This window comes from Plodia interpunctella, chromosome 21 (assembly GCF_027563975.2).
Source record: "Plodia interpunctella isolate USDA-ARS_2022_Savannah chromosome 21, ilPloInte3.2, whole genome shotgun sequence".
Taxonomy (NCBI): Eukaryota; Metazoa; Arthropoda; class Insecta; order Lepidoptera; family Pyralidae; genus Plodia; species Plodia interpunctella.
In genome coordinates, this window is record NC_071314.1 from 1,250,928 (window position 1) to 1,266,957 (window position 16,030).

At 36.8% G+C, this 16,030-nt stretch overlaps 2 protein-coding genes across 4 annotated transcripts in view; one reads left to right on the top strand and one right to left on the bottom strand.

Moving 5' to 3' along the window:
* Positions 1-1,790: 1,790 nt before the first annotated feature.
* Positions 1,791-16,030, bottom strand: part of LOC128678959 (ataxin-2-like protein) — a 42,607-nt gene continuing 28,367 nt past the window's right edge. For 2 of the 3 annotated variants that reach the window (XM_053760850.1, XM_053760852.2), the window contains exons 15-21: positions 15,782-15,847; positions 15,178-15,252; positions 8,124-8,220; positions 7,232-7,371; positions 6,537-6,770; positions 4,966-5,085; positions 1,791-3,695 (exon numbers count right to left, since the gene is read on the bottom strand). In XM_053760850.1, coding sequence (XP_053616825.1) covers positions 3,630-3,695; positions 4,966-5,085; positions 6,537-6,770; positions 7,232-7,371; positions 8,124-8,220; positions 15,178-15,252; positions 15,782-15,847 — 798 coding nt within the window. In that variant the 3' untranslated portion in view covers positions 1,791-3,629. The remainder of the gene's footprint in view (positions 3,696-4,965; positions 5,086-6,536; positions 6,771-7,231; positions 7,372-8,123; positions 8,221-15,177; positions 15,253-15,781; positions 15,848-16,030) is intronic. The other variant, XM_053760851.1, reaches the window with a different exon arrangement.
* Positions 10,294-11,562, top strand: LOC128678960 (retinol dehydrogenase 14-like). Its single transcript, XM_053760853.2, has one exon. The coding sequence runs from the start codon at positions 10,386-10,388 to the stop codon at positions 11,316-11,318; it is 933 nt and encodes a 310-aa protein (XP_053616828.1). The 5' UTR covers positions 10,294-10,385; the 3' UTR covers positions 11,319-11,562.

Genomic DNA, 16,030 nt, shown 5'->3' on the forward strand with positions numbered 1-16,030 from the left:
CATCATCTCGAACCCCGACAAAAAAAAAGAATTCGTTGCATATTTCTTTGCTTTGTATACTATACCGTTTTAACATAATACTAATCGCAGGTCATCGCGCGCTCAAACTATAGATACTACCTGCTAAATGTGTCAACAACCATGCGGTTGTCTATGACGTGAACGCGGTATCATTGTAAAGTATATCTACAGATGACGCCGTAAACCTCATATTTCAATGTACATAATTTTGCAGAGTAGGAGGGGTGTTGTTAACTGCTACAGCTTTTAAGAAGAAATTCTGTGCCAGCATAGATAGACACGAGGAAACTATGGACATCGCCATATATTACATTGCGCTCGTACAAGTAAAACGCGTATGAAAAATGCATGAGGAGAAACGAGACAGAACAACATCATTTTCCTCTCATCATTTGCCTTTTACAAAGGCCGCGACGGGAGTATTAAATAGTTCATATAGAGATGATTTATGTTTAGTATTTTTCAAGTTTCTTTCCAAAAAAGCCTGGCGCAAATTCATCCATTGGTAGTAGTAGAGTTTGCGTCCACCCTTTTAGGTCTAAACTGGGAAAACTTTCAGTAGAGAGTAAACTTATCTATGGTTCTATCTCATGTGGCTACACTAACCTGCATCTGTGTTATTTGTACCTGATACCGATCCTGTCACACTGACAGCTCAATGACACCGACAGACAATGTGTCAGGCGTTTCTATACATTCCTGACATATTTATGTACACTGAAATATATGTTTTTACTGAGCCATTTTCTTTGTCGCGCGCGAACCTTTCAGTATAGTGCGCGTTTTGAGTTATGTAGCATGAATTGTCGGGGTTTTTTTTTATATCTACCGGCTAATTCTATCGATTTTTATTGTCACAACTACATACATCGCTAGAACTGCACAGATACGCAAGACAATTTTGGATATACGAACGAACCAACTGACTTACACCGAATGCTTTTATTTCGAACTAATCCTAAAGTCTAGTTTTAAATTAAGGGTCATAATGAACTATATAATCATTACAATGCGGTTGAGTGGTTAAGACGACCGCGATAGTAAAGTCCCAGATTCGAATCGAAGTTATCGATATTCTATGAATCGAACTTATCGATAAGAAGTTACTTCTTATTTTTAATAACTCATTAAATCTTACTCCTAACACGTTACTTAGAATTTAAGATTGGTTCGAAATATGCCATCGAAACAGATATCCGTACAGTTTTAGCGCAAAATCCTCACAACACATACTCGCACGTATGGCAGTAAAAAAGGAAATCATCACTCGCACAGAGATAAATCTACATATTATACAATCGTACACACGATTCCCAAGTGCGCACACATTCGATCACTACAAAATAAAAATACTACGAACCGTTCCGACGATCCGTATCATGAATGAGTATACCGCGTAGAGTAATTACTCTTAAAAAAAAACGAGTTGAAACTTCAATGCAACGTCTGCTGAAATTATTTTTTTTCTATATAAATATTAGGAGACAAACATGAAATCACTAAGACTTGAAAATTAATCTCTAACATACAAACCGATCATTAATAGAAAAATTGTTCAACTACGTTTACCTTTGGCATTTTACTATTCGCAACGTCATGTTTCACACCAATCGCGCTTTATGCAATTCCAATTATAAGTTCTAAAAATATAACACTAAACTCTACACGGTATATTAACTCACTTATTCAGTGCATTTAATAGAATACACTTGAAGGGTTTTTCGTAACACTAGGTAGGCATCTAAATAAATACAAGGCAAGCCGCGAGCCGTGCTTGCCCAAAACAACCGACGGCAGTTGGCATAGACAAGATATAGAACAGTTGACAGGTGTGGTTGTTTTTTTTTTTAAATTACAGGTTATTCTCGTTAACAGATTTTAAAATACTATTTGGATATTTATTTCGTCAATTTTGTTAATGTAAATATAAGTAGGGCCAGCCTAAATACATAAGTCGAAATGATATTTGGAAGTCGGTTGAAATAAGAAATGTCTGCGCCAAATGTCGTCAACGTAAAATAAGAAAGAAATTTATCTAACTATACACGAAGCACCCGGCGCCGCTCGCCGGGTCTTATATACGAAACATCGCATTTCCACATATAAATTCCGCCCCGCCTCACTAAGCAACCCGTAATCTATGCCCCTATTTTTTTTTAATTCCAACTTCACGCTGAAAACATGTCTCAATGAAACTGTAACCGTTGCCGAGAAAAAGTGAATACAAAATTCGAATTAAGAATTTTCGAATCAAAAAATCTACATAGAATTATTGCTGGTTCGGTATTGCCATTAGCAGAAGGCAATTTTTATTACTTTTCGTTTAAATTTGTAGCTTTTTAATTTCGAATTATCGACTGCCAGTATAACTAAATTGTATAGCTACAGAAAATGTAGCCAATATTTTCTAATTCTTATAGCCAAAATATGTAAATGGTTTTCCTACGCGAGAATAAAACTACATCGGAACTAATTAAACTTTTCTAGGATAAATTAAGATTGACATCTCAAAGAAAGTTAAGTAACTTAAAATTGTAACAATCTGATTAATAATGCCTTATCGGTACAAAATAAATTTATAACACTTACATACACAGAAAACGTACTTTCAAGTAGTACTGTGTATTTTCTGTGAATACAAGCGCGTAACAAGTATCGTTAACATCGAGCATTTGCTGTAGGCATATCGAAACGACACTTTTATATACCTTTTATGTGCAAAATACTCGATTTACGATCCGTCAGGACATTATTACCAATAAATACTATATAACCTATCTCTATACAATTATTAAATGTACAACTTTTAGATATTGACACAGTTTTTCAATATATTTAAAGACACAATTGTCAAAAGACAATTCTTTTGACAGCCATTTCACCGTTATTTTATATACTATATGTAAATATTTCACATACATCGATAGGATTATGGAATTGAAACAGTATCAATAATGTTAACCTTAAGTGTGATTTTACCTTGGACTATAACTTGTAATCAAATAACAAGTGACTGCGGATTCAAAGTTCAAATAAATTACTAGTTTTCCTTTGAGCAGTAATAAGATATTTTACATTAGGTTATGTACAGTCAACGTGATGATACCTGTATGGATTATTCAAAGGTAACAGTGGCGATTTCCACTGTGATTTGCTGTTCACTGTACATTTGACATCAGATATTTAACACAAATTATTAGTTAACATTTCAGTATTTTTGACACAGATTACAAAAGTTCAAGCTGTGGACATCTTACGATACAAAAGTTATTTTAAATTTAAATGGTTACAGTCCAATCGGAAACAAAACAAAGTTACATAACAATACATTACAATCTCTTCAGTTAAGTTATAGTCCAGGCAACGTATACCTATTGCAATCGAAACAAAACTCAAGTTATACGACACATAAACATCACTCAACAGAAGTTATAGTCCAGGCAACGTACACAAATTCCAATCGAAACAAAAATCATGTTTAATCCGTTACGAACAGAGGTTATAGAGTCCAATCGAAACAAAATTCACGTTATATACATACGAGTGCACCGGTGAGAGAGGGCGGCGGCGGCGGCGGCGGCAGCGGCGGCGGCGGGCCCGCGCGGCCGCTACGGGTGCGGCCCGTGCGCGCCCGGCGGCGTCCCGCCCGACGCCTGTCCGGGCAGCAGCACTTGCTGCAATATTGTTCATACGATACAACACGCGATACAATCATTTTATTCTTGTTTACAATACTGATTGTCAATTTTATTATTCAATCGCCAATCTGTCAGTATGCAACACACCTGGCATTATGGGTATCTGATAAATCGTTGAATTGACATTTTGCATTTCTGACGTTCTCCGCCCAAACCATCTCAATTGCCACATTAACTGCATGAAACCATGTAGGATCATGGAGGAGAGGAGTGATGATATATGAATGAACAGTTATTATTTTATTATTACTAGCTACGCCCCGGGGCTTCGCTCTCGTGGGAATTTGGGGATAATACATAAATAATAAATAAATATATTAGGACAAATCACACAGATTGAACTAGCCCCAAAGTAAGTTCGAGACTTGTGTTACGGGATACTAACTCAACGATACTATATTTTATAACAAATACGTATATAGATAGTTTATCTATATACGTACGTGGATGTTTATCCAAGACCCGGGCCAATCAGAAAAAGATCATTTTCCATCATGACCCGACCGGGGATCGAACCCGGAACCTCTCGGTTCAGTGGCAAGAACTTTACCACTGCGCCACCGAGGTCGTCAAAAATAAAAAAATCGATAAAAAGTACCCTTTGTGTTATTCCAGGTTATTTTCTACACGTGTACCAAATTTCATAACAATCGATCCAGTAGATAATGCGTGAAGTGGTAACAAACAAACTTTTGCATTTTAACTTTGTTTCGCATTGATTAACTCGCCCCCAATAGCATCCTGAAAGTTTTTATTGACCGATGGGATTTGCCTTGTATCAGAGGTGGATACAAATCCAAGTGATCACTTCGTAATTGAATGCTTAAATTGTAACATAACATATGAATATAGTTTTTTAAATACAAGCAGTACTAATCAAATATGTACTTGAGTACATATTCGGTTAGTCCGAAATAATATATATATCTTTGATACATTTAATTAACTGTTGGCTGCACTTTTTGTAACATCTTCATGTGTTCATAGTGACATTTGAAGCTGTGCTACGAAGCTCGGTCATGATGGAAAATTATTTTTTTCTGATTGGCCCAGGTCTTGGATATTTATCTATATATGTATTTGTGATAAAACATAGTACCGTTGAGTTAGTATCCCATAACACAAGTCACTTTGGAGCTGGCTCAATCTGTGTGATTTGTCCTAATATATTTATTTATTTATTCACTTCGTACGGATTCCAGGATTATTCTAGGTCTACACATGAACATTGTGAGGCAGGTGGTACCTGGATGTGGTGGTGCTGCGGCGGCGAGGCGGTGTTGGGGTGGTTGTGGTACACCGCGTGGTGGTGCAGGTGGTGGTGAGCGCCGGCGGAGCCAGGCGCCGCCATCAGTGGGCATAGTACCTGTAGGGAAAATTTAATTATTCGAAATTAAGTTATTCAAAATTTAGTTATTCAAATTTTAGTTATTCGAAATTAAGTTATTCAAAACTTAGTTATTCGAAATTTAGTTTTTCAAAATTTAGTTATTATTCGAAATTAATTTATTCAAAATTTAGTTCGAAATTTAGTTATCAAAATTTAGTTATTCAAATTTTAGTTATTCGAAATTTAGTTATTCGAAATTAAGCTATTCGAAATTTAGTTTTTCAAAATTTAGTTCGAAATTAAGTTATTCAAAATTTAGTTCGAAATTAAGTTATTCAAAATTTCGTTATTCGAAATTATACGTCGACGCAAGGGAGGAACAATGGAGCTGGAATTGCTTTGTTGCGTCCCTGGCTGTTTCAACCTGGGACTATGTTTATTATCATTTTTCCTATCGTACATGTGCGTATGTCACAAAATACTTTCCCGGCATTCATAAACAAATAATGTATACTTCCAAAGTTGATTTTGTCACTATCACACTTGATACAACACCATGATATAAAGACACTAGAAATGTTATTTATTATTTCTAGATGTGGCTTGATACCTTAACATATTTAGCTAATGTACAGACGAGACACATTCTATTGCAAACAAACAATAGCATAACCTTCAAACATGTTTACATACGTACTACAGCAATTTATTGTGCAATAGCCCGTAATCTTTTTATATTCTCGTAATGGACTTGTGCTTTATAATATTTGAAATTGATAGAAAGAGACAAAACATACCCTAGCTTAAAGATTTATGAATAAAAAGTGTACAACACTAATACTTGAATAAATCCTCTGTGAGCTCATGCAGTAAATATTACTCCTCATGGATTGCTTGTGATTGTGTAAAATAAAACAGCGACGTTGGTATTTGTGAGCGAGACTTATTATTATTTTAAATATAAAAATAACATTACATAGCTCTCAATTCATCCTAACATAGAAATCAATTGTCAACAAAGAAAAATATTTGAATCTGGAACGCACATTTTCACTTATTCCTTTTTAGATTCTAGGCGGCCAGCGCAGTGTAAAAACATGTAAACCTATTTTAATCAATACATTAAATATGATAGTGTAACTGTAAAGAAGATTTTTATTAATTTTTAACCAAGCTTTTATTTTAGTCAGATATTCCATTCCATACGAGCCAAAAAATCAAGTCCTTTGAGGAGTTCCCTCGTCGGAAGCTGTTCATAGGAGCATTATCAGGTCATACTTATCATAATGATGCATTGTTATCCAAATTATTGTGTAGACAATTTCAGCTCAATCGGTTGAAGATATCTGCTTCAAAATTGAGTTACAAGATTCCACCCGAACATGCATACTTACATATATTGCAAGTTAAATAAAAGCTTGTAAAAACCTAATTCTTTACACATTTAATGCATTGAAGTTAAAGTTAAAATAGTTACGTTACGTTACCTGAAACGGCGCAGGCTGTTGATAATGGTGATGCGGATGCGGGTGCGAGTGCGGATGCTGGTGGGGATGAGGCGTGTGGGCGGGGGAGGGCGGCGGGTAGAGCGCGGGCGAGGCGGCGGCGGGCGAGGGCGCGGGCGGCGCCGCGTACCCCACCGACCCCACCTCGCCGGAGCCCGCGCCCACGCCGCCCGGCACCCCGCCCACGCCCGGGACTCCGCCGCCGTACATCCGCACCTGTTCGGATGTTGCATGTTACAATTTTTTTTTTTACATTTAGCTCTTAATTAAATTCTTTGAAATTACATCTATACTATACTGTTATTACAAAGAGGTGAGCGTTTGTGAGTTTGTATGTTTGAAGCGGGTAATCTACGAAACTACCGAGCGGATTTCAAAAATTCTTTCACCGCTACAAAGGTACATTATTCAAGATTGCTATAGGCTATATTTTATTTCGAAATTCCCACGGGAGCGAGGTCCCGGGCGCAGCTAGTTTACTATAGTTTTACCTAGCGGGGACGGGCCGATAATCAGAAAATGAAGAGGGTTCTATCATCTCTTAATAAGATCCAGTTCAAGACCCAAACTGATCTGCATCGCAAATTCGTACCATCGAGTTAATTTTAAATACGATTCATAATTCTTAAATGAACAGCTGCTAACAATTGACGGTAGGCCAGCAGTAAACCACTCACCATATGCTGGTACTGTATGTGTTGTTGTGCTGGGTGCGGCGGGTGGGGGTGCGGGTACGGCACGAACGGCTGCATGGGGGCCGGCGCCAGCAGCGGTTGGCCCGTCGCCGCGGCCACGCCGACGCCTGATCCCACGCCCACTGTTGGGATGAGAAGGACGAGAAAGGTTCATCGACTGTTATAAAGATTTTTTTTTCAAAAAAGTTTTTTTTGTTTGTATTGTGTGTATTGCTTCTTCAAATCTAATAAAATTAATTTATTTTATGTATACAGAGTTAACAAAACAGGTGGACATGTTTGTTAAAAAGTATACATATAATATTCACTGGGCATACAAAATTATATTTCAAAAATTCAAGAATGTACACGCAATAACAAGTTATTGAAAGTCATATTCACTACATATTAGTTACATTTAATTTTGTATGCCCTGGAAGAGATCCCTTCGTGGGATAAGTCCGTGAAGCGACGTGGAAAATTTCAACTCTGTAGCACAAGCGTAAATAGGTGAACTGGGCAATAGCATACTCTTATCTATTCCGCGCATTCCTGTATAATAAAACCCTCAACTTTAATACGGTTATAAACTTTGACACCAGTCAAATCAATCAAAAATCAAAAAGGCAATATCGATAATAATAAATCCATACTAATATTATAAATGCGAAAGTCTGTCTGTTCCGCTTTCACGGCCAAACCGTTGGACCGATTTTGATGAAATTTAGTATGCAACATATGCTCCCGTTTAACATAGGGTAACATTAAAAAAAAATCAAGCCACAATTGTTTATAATGGGGGGGGGGGGGTGAAAGTTTGTGTTCCGCTTTCGCAGAATAACTCATGCGGGCGAATCCGCGGGCAAAAGCTAGTAGAACATAAAAATAAACTCACTTTTCCTAAAGTTCCTCTGCTGTTGAGCCTGCAATGGGCCATGTTGCCCCGCCCCTCCCGCGACCCCCGCGCCGCCGCCCATGGCCCCGTACGCCAACTGCAGTAATACATAACATGTACATATTAACAACTATAACTTTGTTAAACATAGCTTGGTCTCTATGACAGATGACGAATAGTATGAAAATAATACATCTGTCTCTGTCGCTCACATTTCGATTGTCCGATACATTTCATCCTGCTGTCATAGGTATCCTTAAATATTATAAATTAAAATCCTCTACCGCGTCTGTCTGTCTGCTCGCGATAAACTCGAAAGCTATTGCACGGATTCCCATGCAGTTTTCACCAATAGATAGTGTAATTCCGGAGTAAGGTTTAGGTGTATAGATAATAATCTATACACCTCTATGATTGTACCCGAGCGACGCCGAGATGGGCCACTAGTAATGGTTATATTTTACAATATATAAATCTAAAGCTAGTACTCAATTCGGTAACAAACAATGCCAATCTTCTATTAGAGGCTGTAGTGCGATTTTGACATTCGATATCAACCGTCGAAAGTTTTGGAAGTGAGACGCAGCTAACCAATCACATTGCCGTGTGGTTATCGTGGCGTCAGAATACTATATAGTGATTGGTTCGCTGCATCTCGTTCCCGAAAACTCTCAACGTTCGATATCGAATTTGTTTGTGACGTCACCTGCGATGTCGCAACATAAGATTGATGGAGACAGGAAATACACAGGAATAGGTGTAAGATACTAAACCTGTGGAATATGCCGGTCGGCGCAGTACTCCATTAAGCGTCAGAACTTAATAAGTCGCGACCACTAGTATAAATTGTATACCTTACCTTACCATGATGGTAAGGTAAGGTTACCGAAGTTTAAAAGATTCGTTTGTAAAAACCTCCAAGGGATTTTACGCATACCTTATACTAATGTGCAAGTCATTTTTATCATCATAAACCATTATATACAATCTGTTCTGGTTGTTATCGATGGACGACGCCGATAAACCATATCGAAACATGTTAAGCCGAAATTTTTTGAAGCTAAAATGGGATTGAGCTGGACACGCTTGCCGCATGCGATCAAAGAGATAGGCCTAACTGGATTTGGCTACCGTACGGGTGCCAGAAGGGCGTAGGCGCAGAGGAGACCGCGGAATGATATTAATAGGTATCCTGCGCTGGTGGCAACAGGCTACCCTCGACAGAGATTTGTGGAAAAAGCAAATTTGCCGGGCAAAGACAAGAGGTCTGAAAATGTACTTAGAAAGTTATACCTCTCTCTCTCTCTCACACAGATGAGCAGATTAGAGAGAGAAAGAAGTATAATTTCAAGCTTGGACATTGCTATTTCAAACAAAACGTTATACGTTTTATGTATTTCACGAGTAGACCCAGGTGTATCATTGTGTGCATTAGCCAATAAATAATTTTTCTAATGTAATTCCTATACTAACTAGAGGTCGTTTACTGATAAACATGAATCTTTGACCTGTCTTATCGGGACAGATAATGATATGACGAAACGACCAGTATGTATGTTTGTGCAGATGGCTGTTGAATATTGTATTGTAATTTTGGTTATTCACGAGTTTAATTAAAAGTTTACGTAATATATGATATGATATAAAATGTGGCTTTTGTCTATAGCTTTACTGTATGGGAGAAAGATGTGTTACTTGCTGCATCAAATATTGTTAAAAATTATGATTTATACATTTTAAATTGAATATAACAATAAATTATAATTTTTGAAAATAATAATGAGATGAAAAAAATCTGGAATCGAGCGGGATTATTATTATTTTCAAAAATAAGTTAAAAAGCATGTGTGACATGTATAACAAATCCATTTAATAAATTATAATATTCATAAATAAAACAATACCATTCTTTTTGTATAAAAAAAACCTTGCGCTTATCTCGTCCACCACAGTGGACGTTCATGGTTAAAATATCTGAAAAATATCCATGAACCATTTCAGGACAGTTAAAGTTTTTGTTCAAATACTATAGTCAAATTTCATGAAACAAAACAAACATTTATTTACCTTCTTTCCTATTACTATAACCCGGTGTTTACATACAAATAAAATAACTTGGCTGTACGCCACGTCAATAAAAAATAAATTGATAAACAGCGCGCAAAGCAGAGCCTATCGCATAGCGAACAAATCTTAGTTACCATTCGTACATGTCATAATACAGCGAGTTTCGTTCTTGTTGACACGTGTTTTACTATTACAATGTGGTTCCTATGGATATTAGCGACTTTGTTACTGATAAAAGTGTTAAATAAATTGTCAAATGGAAGGTGTTACGCGGACACTGTGATGGCCGGAAAAGTAGTTATAGTGACTGGTGCGAACAATGGAATAGGATATGCAACAGCTCTAGAGCTGGCTAGACGGGGAGCCAAAGTAATTGTTGCCTGTCGAAACGACGACAGGGGTGAAGCTGCTGCGGCGTCTATCACAAAAAGAACTGGAAATAAAAGTGTCAAATATATACATTTGGATCTCAGCTCCTTTGACTCGATCAGGAAATTTGTCGAAGAGTTTAAGAGCACGGAAGCGAAGTTGGACGTTTTGATAAACAACGCTGGAGCGGGCGGTTTGGGTAGGAAGAAGACGGCCGACGGGATAGTCAGAGACATGCAAGTGAATCATTTCGGACCGTTTTTGTTGACGTTACTCCTGGTGCCTGTTCTGAAGAAATCAGCGCCGAGTCGTGTTGTCATAGTCTCATCTATGTTACACAAATTAGGAACTATCGAGAGAATCAATGAGGAGAATGCTTACAATTATTTTCAGACTTATTGCAATAGTAAATTGTGTAATGTGTTGTTTAGCAATGAGCTGGCGAGAAGGCTGGAAGGCACTGGAGTTGTTGTGAACAGTCTACATCCAGGTCAAGTGAATACTTCGTTATATAAAGCGACGATACTTGAAAAATTGAGGAGTTTGGTGTTGTATACTTTCTTCAAGAGTCCGGAGGAGGGAGCCCAAACGTCAATCTATTTGGCGGTGTCGGACGAGTGCGATGTTGTGACTGGAAGGTACTTTGCCGATTGCGAAGAGGGGAATATGTCCTCTAAGGCCAGGGACGAAGGATTAGCAAAAATACTGTGGTCTATGTCCGAGAAACTGGTTAAATTACGACCAGAAGAAGCCATTTGATTCGTCTCTCGAGTTTATTTTTTATAGAAATATTGACGTCAAATTATATAACGAAGTTGACATGCTCGTGAGCGACCTAATTCGCACAAGTAAATTAAAATGCCTTGTAAAACTAATTTATTAAGTTATTTATTACAATTGTGATATTTTTGTACGTGTATACGTTTGTTATCTTAGTTTAAGCGTTAAATCGGAATCAGAAACAAAGAAAAATGTTTCAATGATAAATGTGATAAATACTGAAGGCATGTGTTTTGTTTTTAATCCATAAAGTAATTACCTTCATTATTAGACAGGTGGATTAGCGACATCAATTTGATATTGGTTTTTAAGTGTAGCACTTGGCCCCAAAGCAACAGTAACGTAGTGTAACAGACCAAAGGTAAATTTTTTGCCGAAGTAATCGGCTTCAAAGGCAAAGTTAAACATTGAGTTAAAAATTGGAAAACATTAAAATATTGGTAATATATGAGACATGTTTCATTATTTTTAATCACTAGCTAAGTCGCGGGACTCCCCTCTGGTGGGAATATTGGGATAAAAAGTACTGTCACTCAGGAATAATGTAGTCTCCTATTGGTGAAAGAATTATGGGAATCGGTTGAAAAGTTTCGAAGATTACCTACCACCTTACACACAAACTTAAATATTATGTGGGACATTTGGTAAATTCCAATGAAAATTATCAGCAAACTCTATAAAAACTACACACGGGCTGGTGCACAGTTTAGTCGAAATAAGTAGGCATTAACCTTGAATATTAAGGACACTTTTAAGTGAAAAGTTAGGTTTTGTATGTTCTCATCACCATTTACATCGACCGTCATAATTTACACATTTTCTTTATCTGAACTTATCATTATATAATGTCTTACATATACGTAAAGTAGGCATACGTATTGTATTTATGTCATCCAGGTTCAGAATCCAAACGCGGCGTTTGGGGTTCCCGCCGGTAGTATAGGGCAATTCAATATCATCCTGTGAAACTTGTAAGATTCGGCTGGTATTTTATTAAGCGGAGCCCGTGGTTCGGGGTGTTACAGTCGAAAATGCAACCGACACAATTAGACGGAGAGGGATCCACGTTCAGAATATTCTGAGAGCGAGAGGTCCTAGAATGCTATACTCAGTTAAATAAAGTTTTTTTTTTTATGTATGTGGATATACATATAGCAATTTTCTAAAAGATCAATAAAGAGAGTGGTTATTTTTTTGTGGAGGTAATATTCAGCTATCGCTAAAACAAAAAGAAATCTTGCAGTGTATCATATCTCCAATCCATAACCAGTAACCACTCATTAAACTTCAATTGTTAATGGCATATTAAATCAAAAGACATTGTCAAACAACAGATATTAGTATAAAAAATCACAGCAAAATTAGTTAGTACATCAATTAGGTGAAATAAAAAACTCAATAACAGTATATGTATTGATAACAGTAAACTTTATTTTCCTTTTTATATGTTACTAGATGTTGCCCGGGGCTTCGCTCCCGTGGGAATTTTCAAATTCAAATTCATTCAATTCCGAGATAAAATATAGCCTATAGCAATCTCGGATCATGTACCTTTCTAATGGTGAAATATTTTTTGAAATCGGTTCGGTAGTTTCGGAGATTGCCCGCCTCAAACATACAAACTCTTACATCTTTATAATAATAGTATAGATTTAATACAAATGTGCCAATGGTCTGATAGTGGAAAATGAAAAAGTAGGGTCTGGCTGAGGAAGCAACATGGTAAACTGTATGTAATGAGTGTAACTGAGATGTAATCCAAATTTCATTATTCTGTTAAATCGTTATAATATTCGCCATATTGTGTTGACTTTCATGTTTTATTTTATCACAACCGAAGGGGACTTTAGACGCTACTATCTATTCAATATATATATATATATATATATATATATATATATATATATATATATATATATATATATATAATGTTAATGGGCTATGTCTGTACGTAGGAAATATTAAATAACAGTAATTATGGGGGTCTTTATGGGACTAATAGAAACCAAAATATTATTTTTAAAATATTGTCTGTCTTTCTCTCTGTCTGTATGTTTGTTCACGCATCAGCACAAAAACTACTGGATGGAATTGATTCCTGTTTTTACAGTTTTATAGCCTATGATATACCTTAAAATCTGGTATAGGTTTCGTCACGATGCGTTGCTTAAAACACGAGATATTGATAATAATAAGAGCAATAGCTAGTTTGATATATATTTTAACTTGATACGTTTTATCGTTCCCAAGAAAAAAATATATTAAATCATATCTTCCCAAAAATGGGTTAACTCAATGGCATGAAGCCATTGTGGCTGCCCGAGCGCAGGTTTCGCTTGAGAAACGGCAATAAAACGAATTCTCTTTGTTTTTGCTTCGTAATATCAATAAAATGTGATAAGTTTGTTGATCACGCTTGTCCCTTGTGCCCAGCCACGCTCGTTCTATTAGAGCTTATCTCGTGAACTGAGTTGACCTTTGGTCTTAGATCGAGTGGGAATATACTCATAAGTAATTTATTTTATACACTAAAAATTTTTTATTTTGTGTATAATGTTTATTTTGAAACGTACAAATGGGGAAGTGGAGGAGAAGCCTTTGCTCATCAGTTCCACTTATGGCTTATGAAAAATGTATTCTTAGTAGTGCACCGAGCGGACACTATCGTCACCATCATATAATCAATTTCTTTTAAATAAAAGCAAATTTTAAAAATCTAGCTTGGACAAATTATGCTATGCTATATAAAGGACTTAATTAAAAAGTAATATAGTTTTGTAATTGTACAATATGTAGTCACAATTTACTAAACTGATTTTAGTGGCCACCGTGTTCAGTTAAGTAGATTGTGGCAACTGTGTCCAATATAAAAAGTACAATACTTTTTAATGCAGTCCTTTATCTAGGGAAGCATAATTATATGTACTTGACTTAAAACCCTTTCAATGGTTGAGTTAGTATGCTATAACACAAGTCTCAATCTTCTAACTTAATCTGTGTGATTTGTCCGTTAAAAACTTTTTCTTTCTTTCAGGCGTATAAGTCGTCAACTTTTAACTATTACGTGCTAAAGGCTTGTTCACACCAAGCGAGCATAGAATGAGCATTCGCACGTTTAGGTGTAAATCGGCCTTAAGGCAAATAAATTATGTAGTGTGAGGCAATGTGCGACACTTCATAAGTGTCATAGAATCCAAATATTTCCTAGTGAATTACGATTCAGTGCGTGCAAAACCACATGGCGTTGTTAGTGTTAATACATCGGCACAGCACTCACACACTGCAAGTTGCGACTAGTGCGGGGCTTTACGAAGGGGGCACTTTGTATAGTAAGATCTATCCCATATAAGTTATTGATTGATTGATTGATTGATTGATTGATTGATTGATTGATTGATTGATTGATTTGATAAATTATGGATTAAATACTGTTTTAGAGTCTAATATTGATGTTGAAAGCGCTGTTGATTGGGAAGAGCATATTTTAAGCTAGCCTTTCACTTTAAGACAATAATTTTATTCAATAGTAGCGACGCTCACAACGGACCAGTGTGCGTAGTGCGATTTTTCTATTTACATCTCGCCATCGAGACGGTTCGCAGTGAGACGCAGCAAACCAATCACAAAGCGCCACTGTGACGCAACAACAACCACACCGCAATTTAATTGGTTCGCTGCGTCAACTTCGAATAGTGAGAAGTGAAATGCAAATCAGACTTTCGCCTTCAGTTAAATTTGTTCCTGTGACCCGATCAGACATGTAGTCTTTAATTTGACCTGCATGAATTTAACGTACATTATACATAGTGCCCCCTCCCCTCCACCCCCCGTGCCTCACCGCTTCAGGTCTATCTCTCTTGTCGAGCAGGAATACCGGCGGCGCGTACTGCCGACACTCGCAACCCATCTCCATCTGTACCCACATCCTAACTATTAAGGCACTCATTATGTCAAAACACGCCTGTGTATGCAATAAGACTTATTCTAATTTATACCTAGCGTATTACGACACGCCTGGCGTATTGCAATATCTACTGGCGTGACACGCCAGGCGCATTTTTGTGGAAAATCCGCCGCATACTCGTGTCGTATGGTGAGATCGAATTTTGTTAATAAATCTCAAGAATTCCAAATCATCCCTTGTTTACAAGTCTATGTCCTTGTTCATGCTGGTCTGGGAGTCAATAGTGTTCCCGCTGTTGCTCTTCCCGCGCAAATTGTAAGAGTCGATCAAGGGAAAGGGCTATAAACTGTATATTCTTTTCAATTCTGTCTAGCCCTGATAAAGACGTGATCTAGCATCTGTAGATAGTCTTGAGTCTTGATAAAATAAAAATTCTACAATGACATTATGATTTTCAGTAAAATTCGAGATTTTCTAAATACGTAACTTATTTTACAGATATTGGTATAATTGAGGAAGCAATATCAATGATACTCACCGCAGGATGCTGTAAGTATGACGGCGGCTGTTGAGCGGGAACCATGTATGTTGGTACTGCGGCCATCTGTTCAGAATATTGTACTTTTTAAACTTTATTTTTTTCATATTTTTTTTTTAATGTTATATTATTTTTACAAAAAGTATTGACGAACCTAAAGTTTTACATCTTGTCTTTTGTATCTTGGTACTTTGAATATTTGTGTAATGATCCAGCAGCATTGTTAAAGTCTATGAATTATCACAATGA

Coding starts and splice junctions, on each gene's coding strand:
- LOC128678960 (XM_053760853.2), top strand. CDS start 10,386: ATGTGGTTCCTATGGATATTAGCGACTTTGTTACTGATAAAAGTGTTA.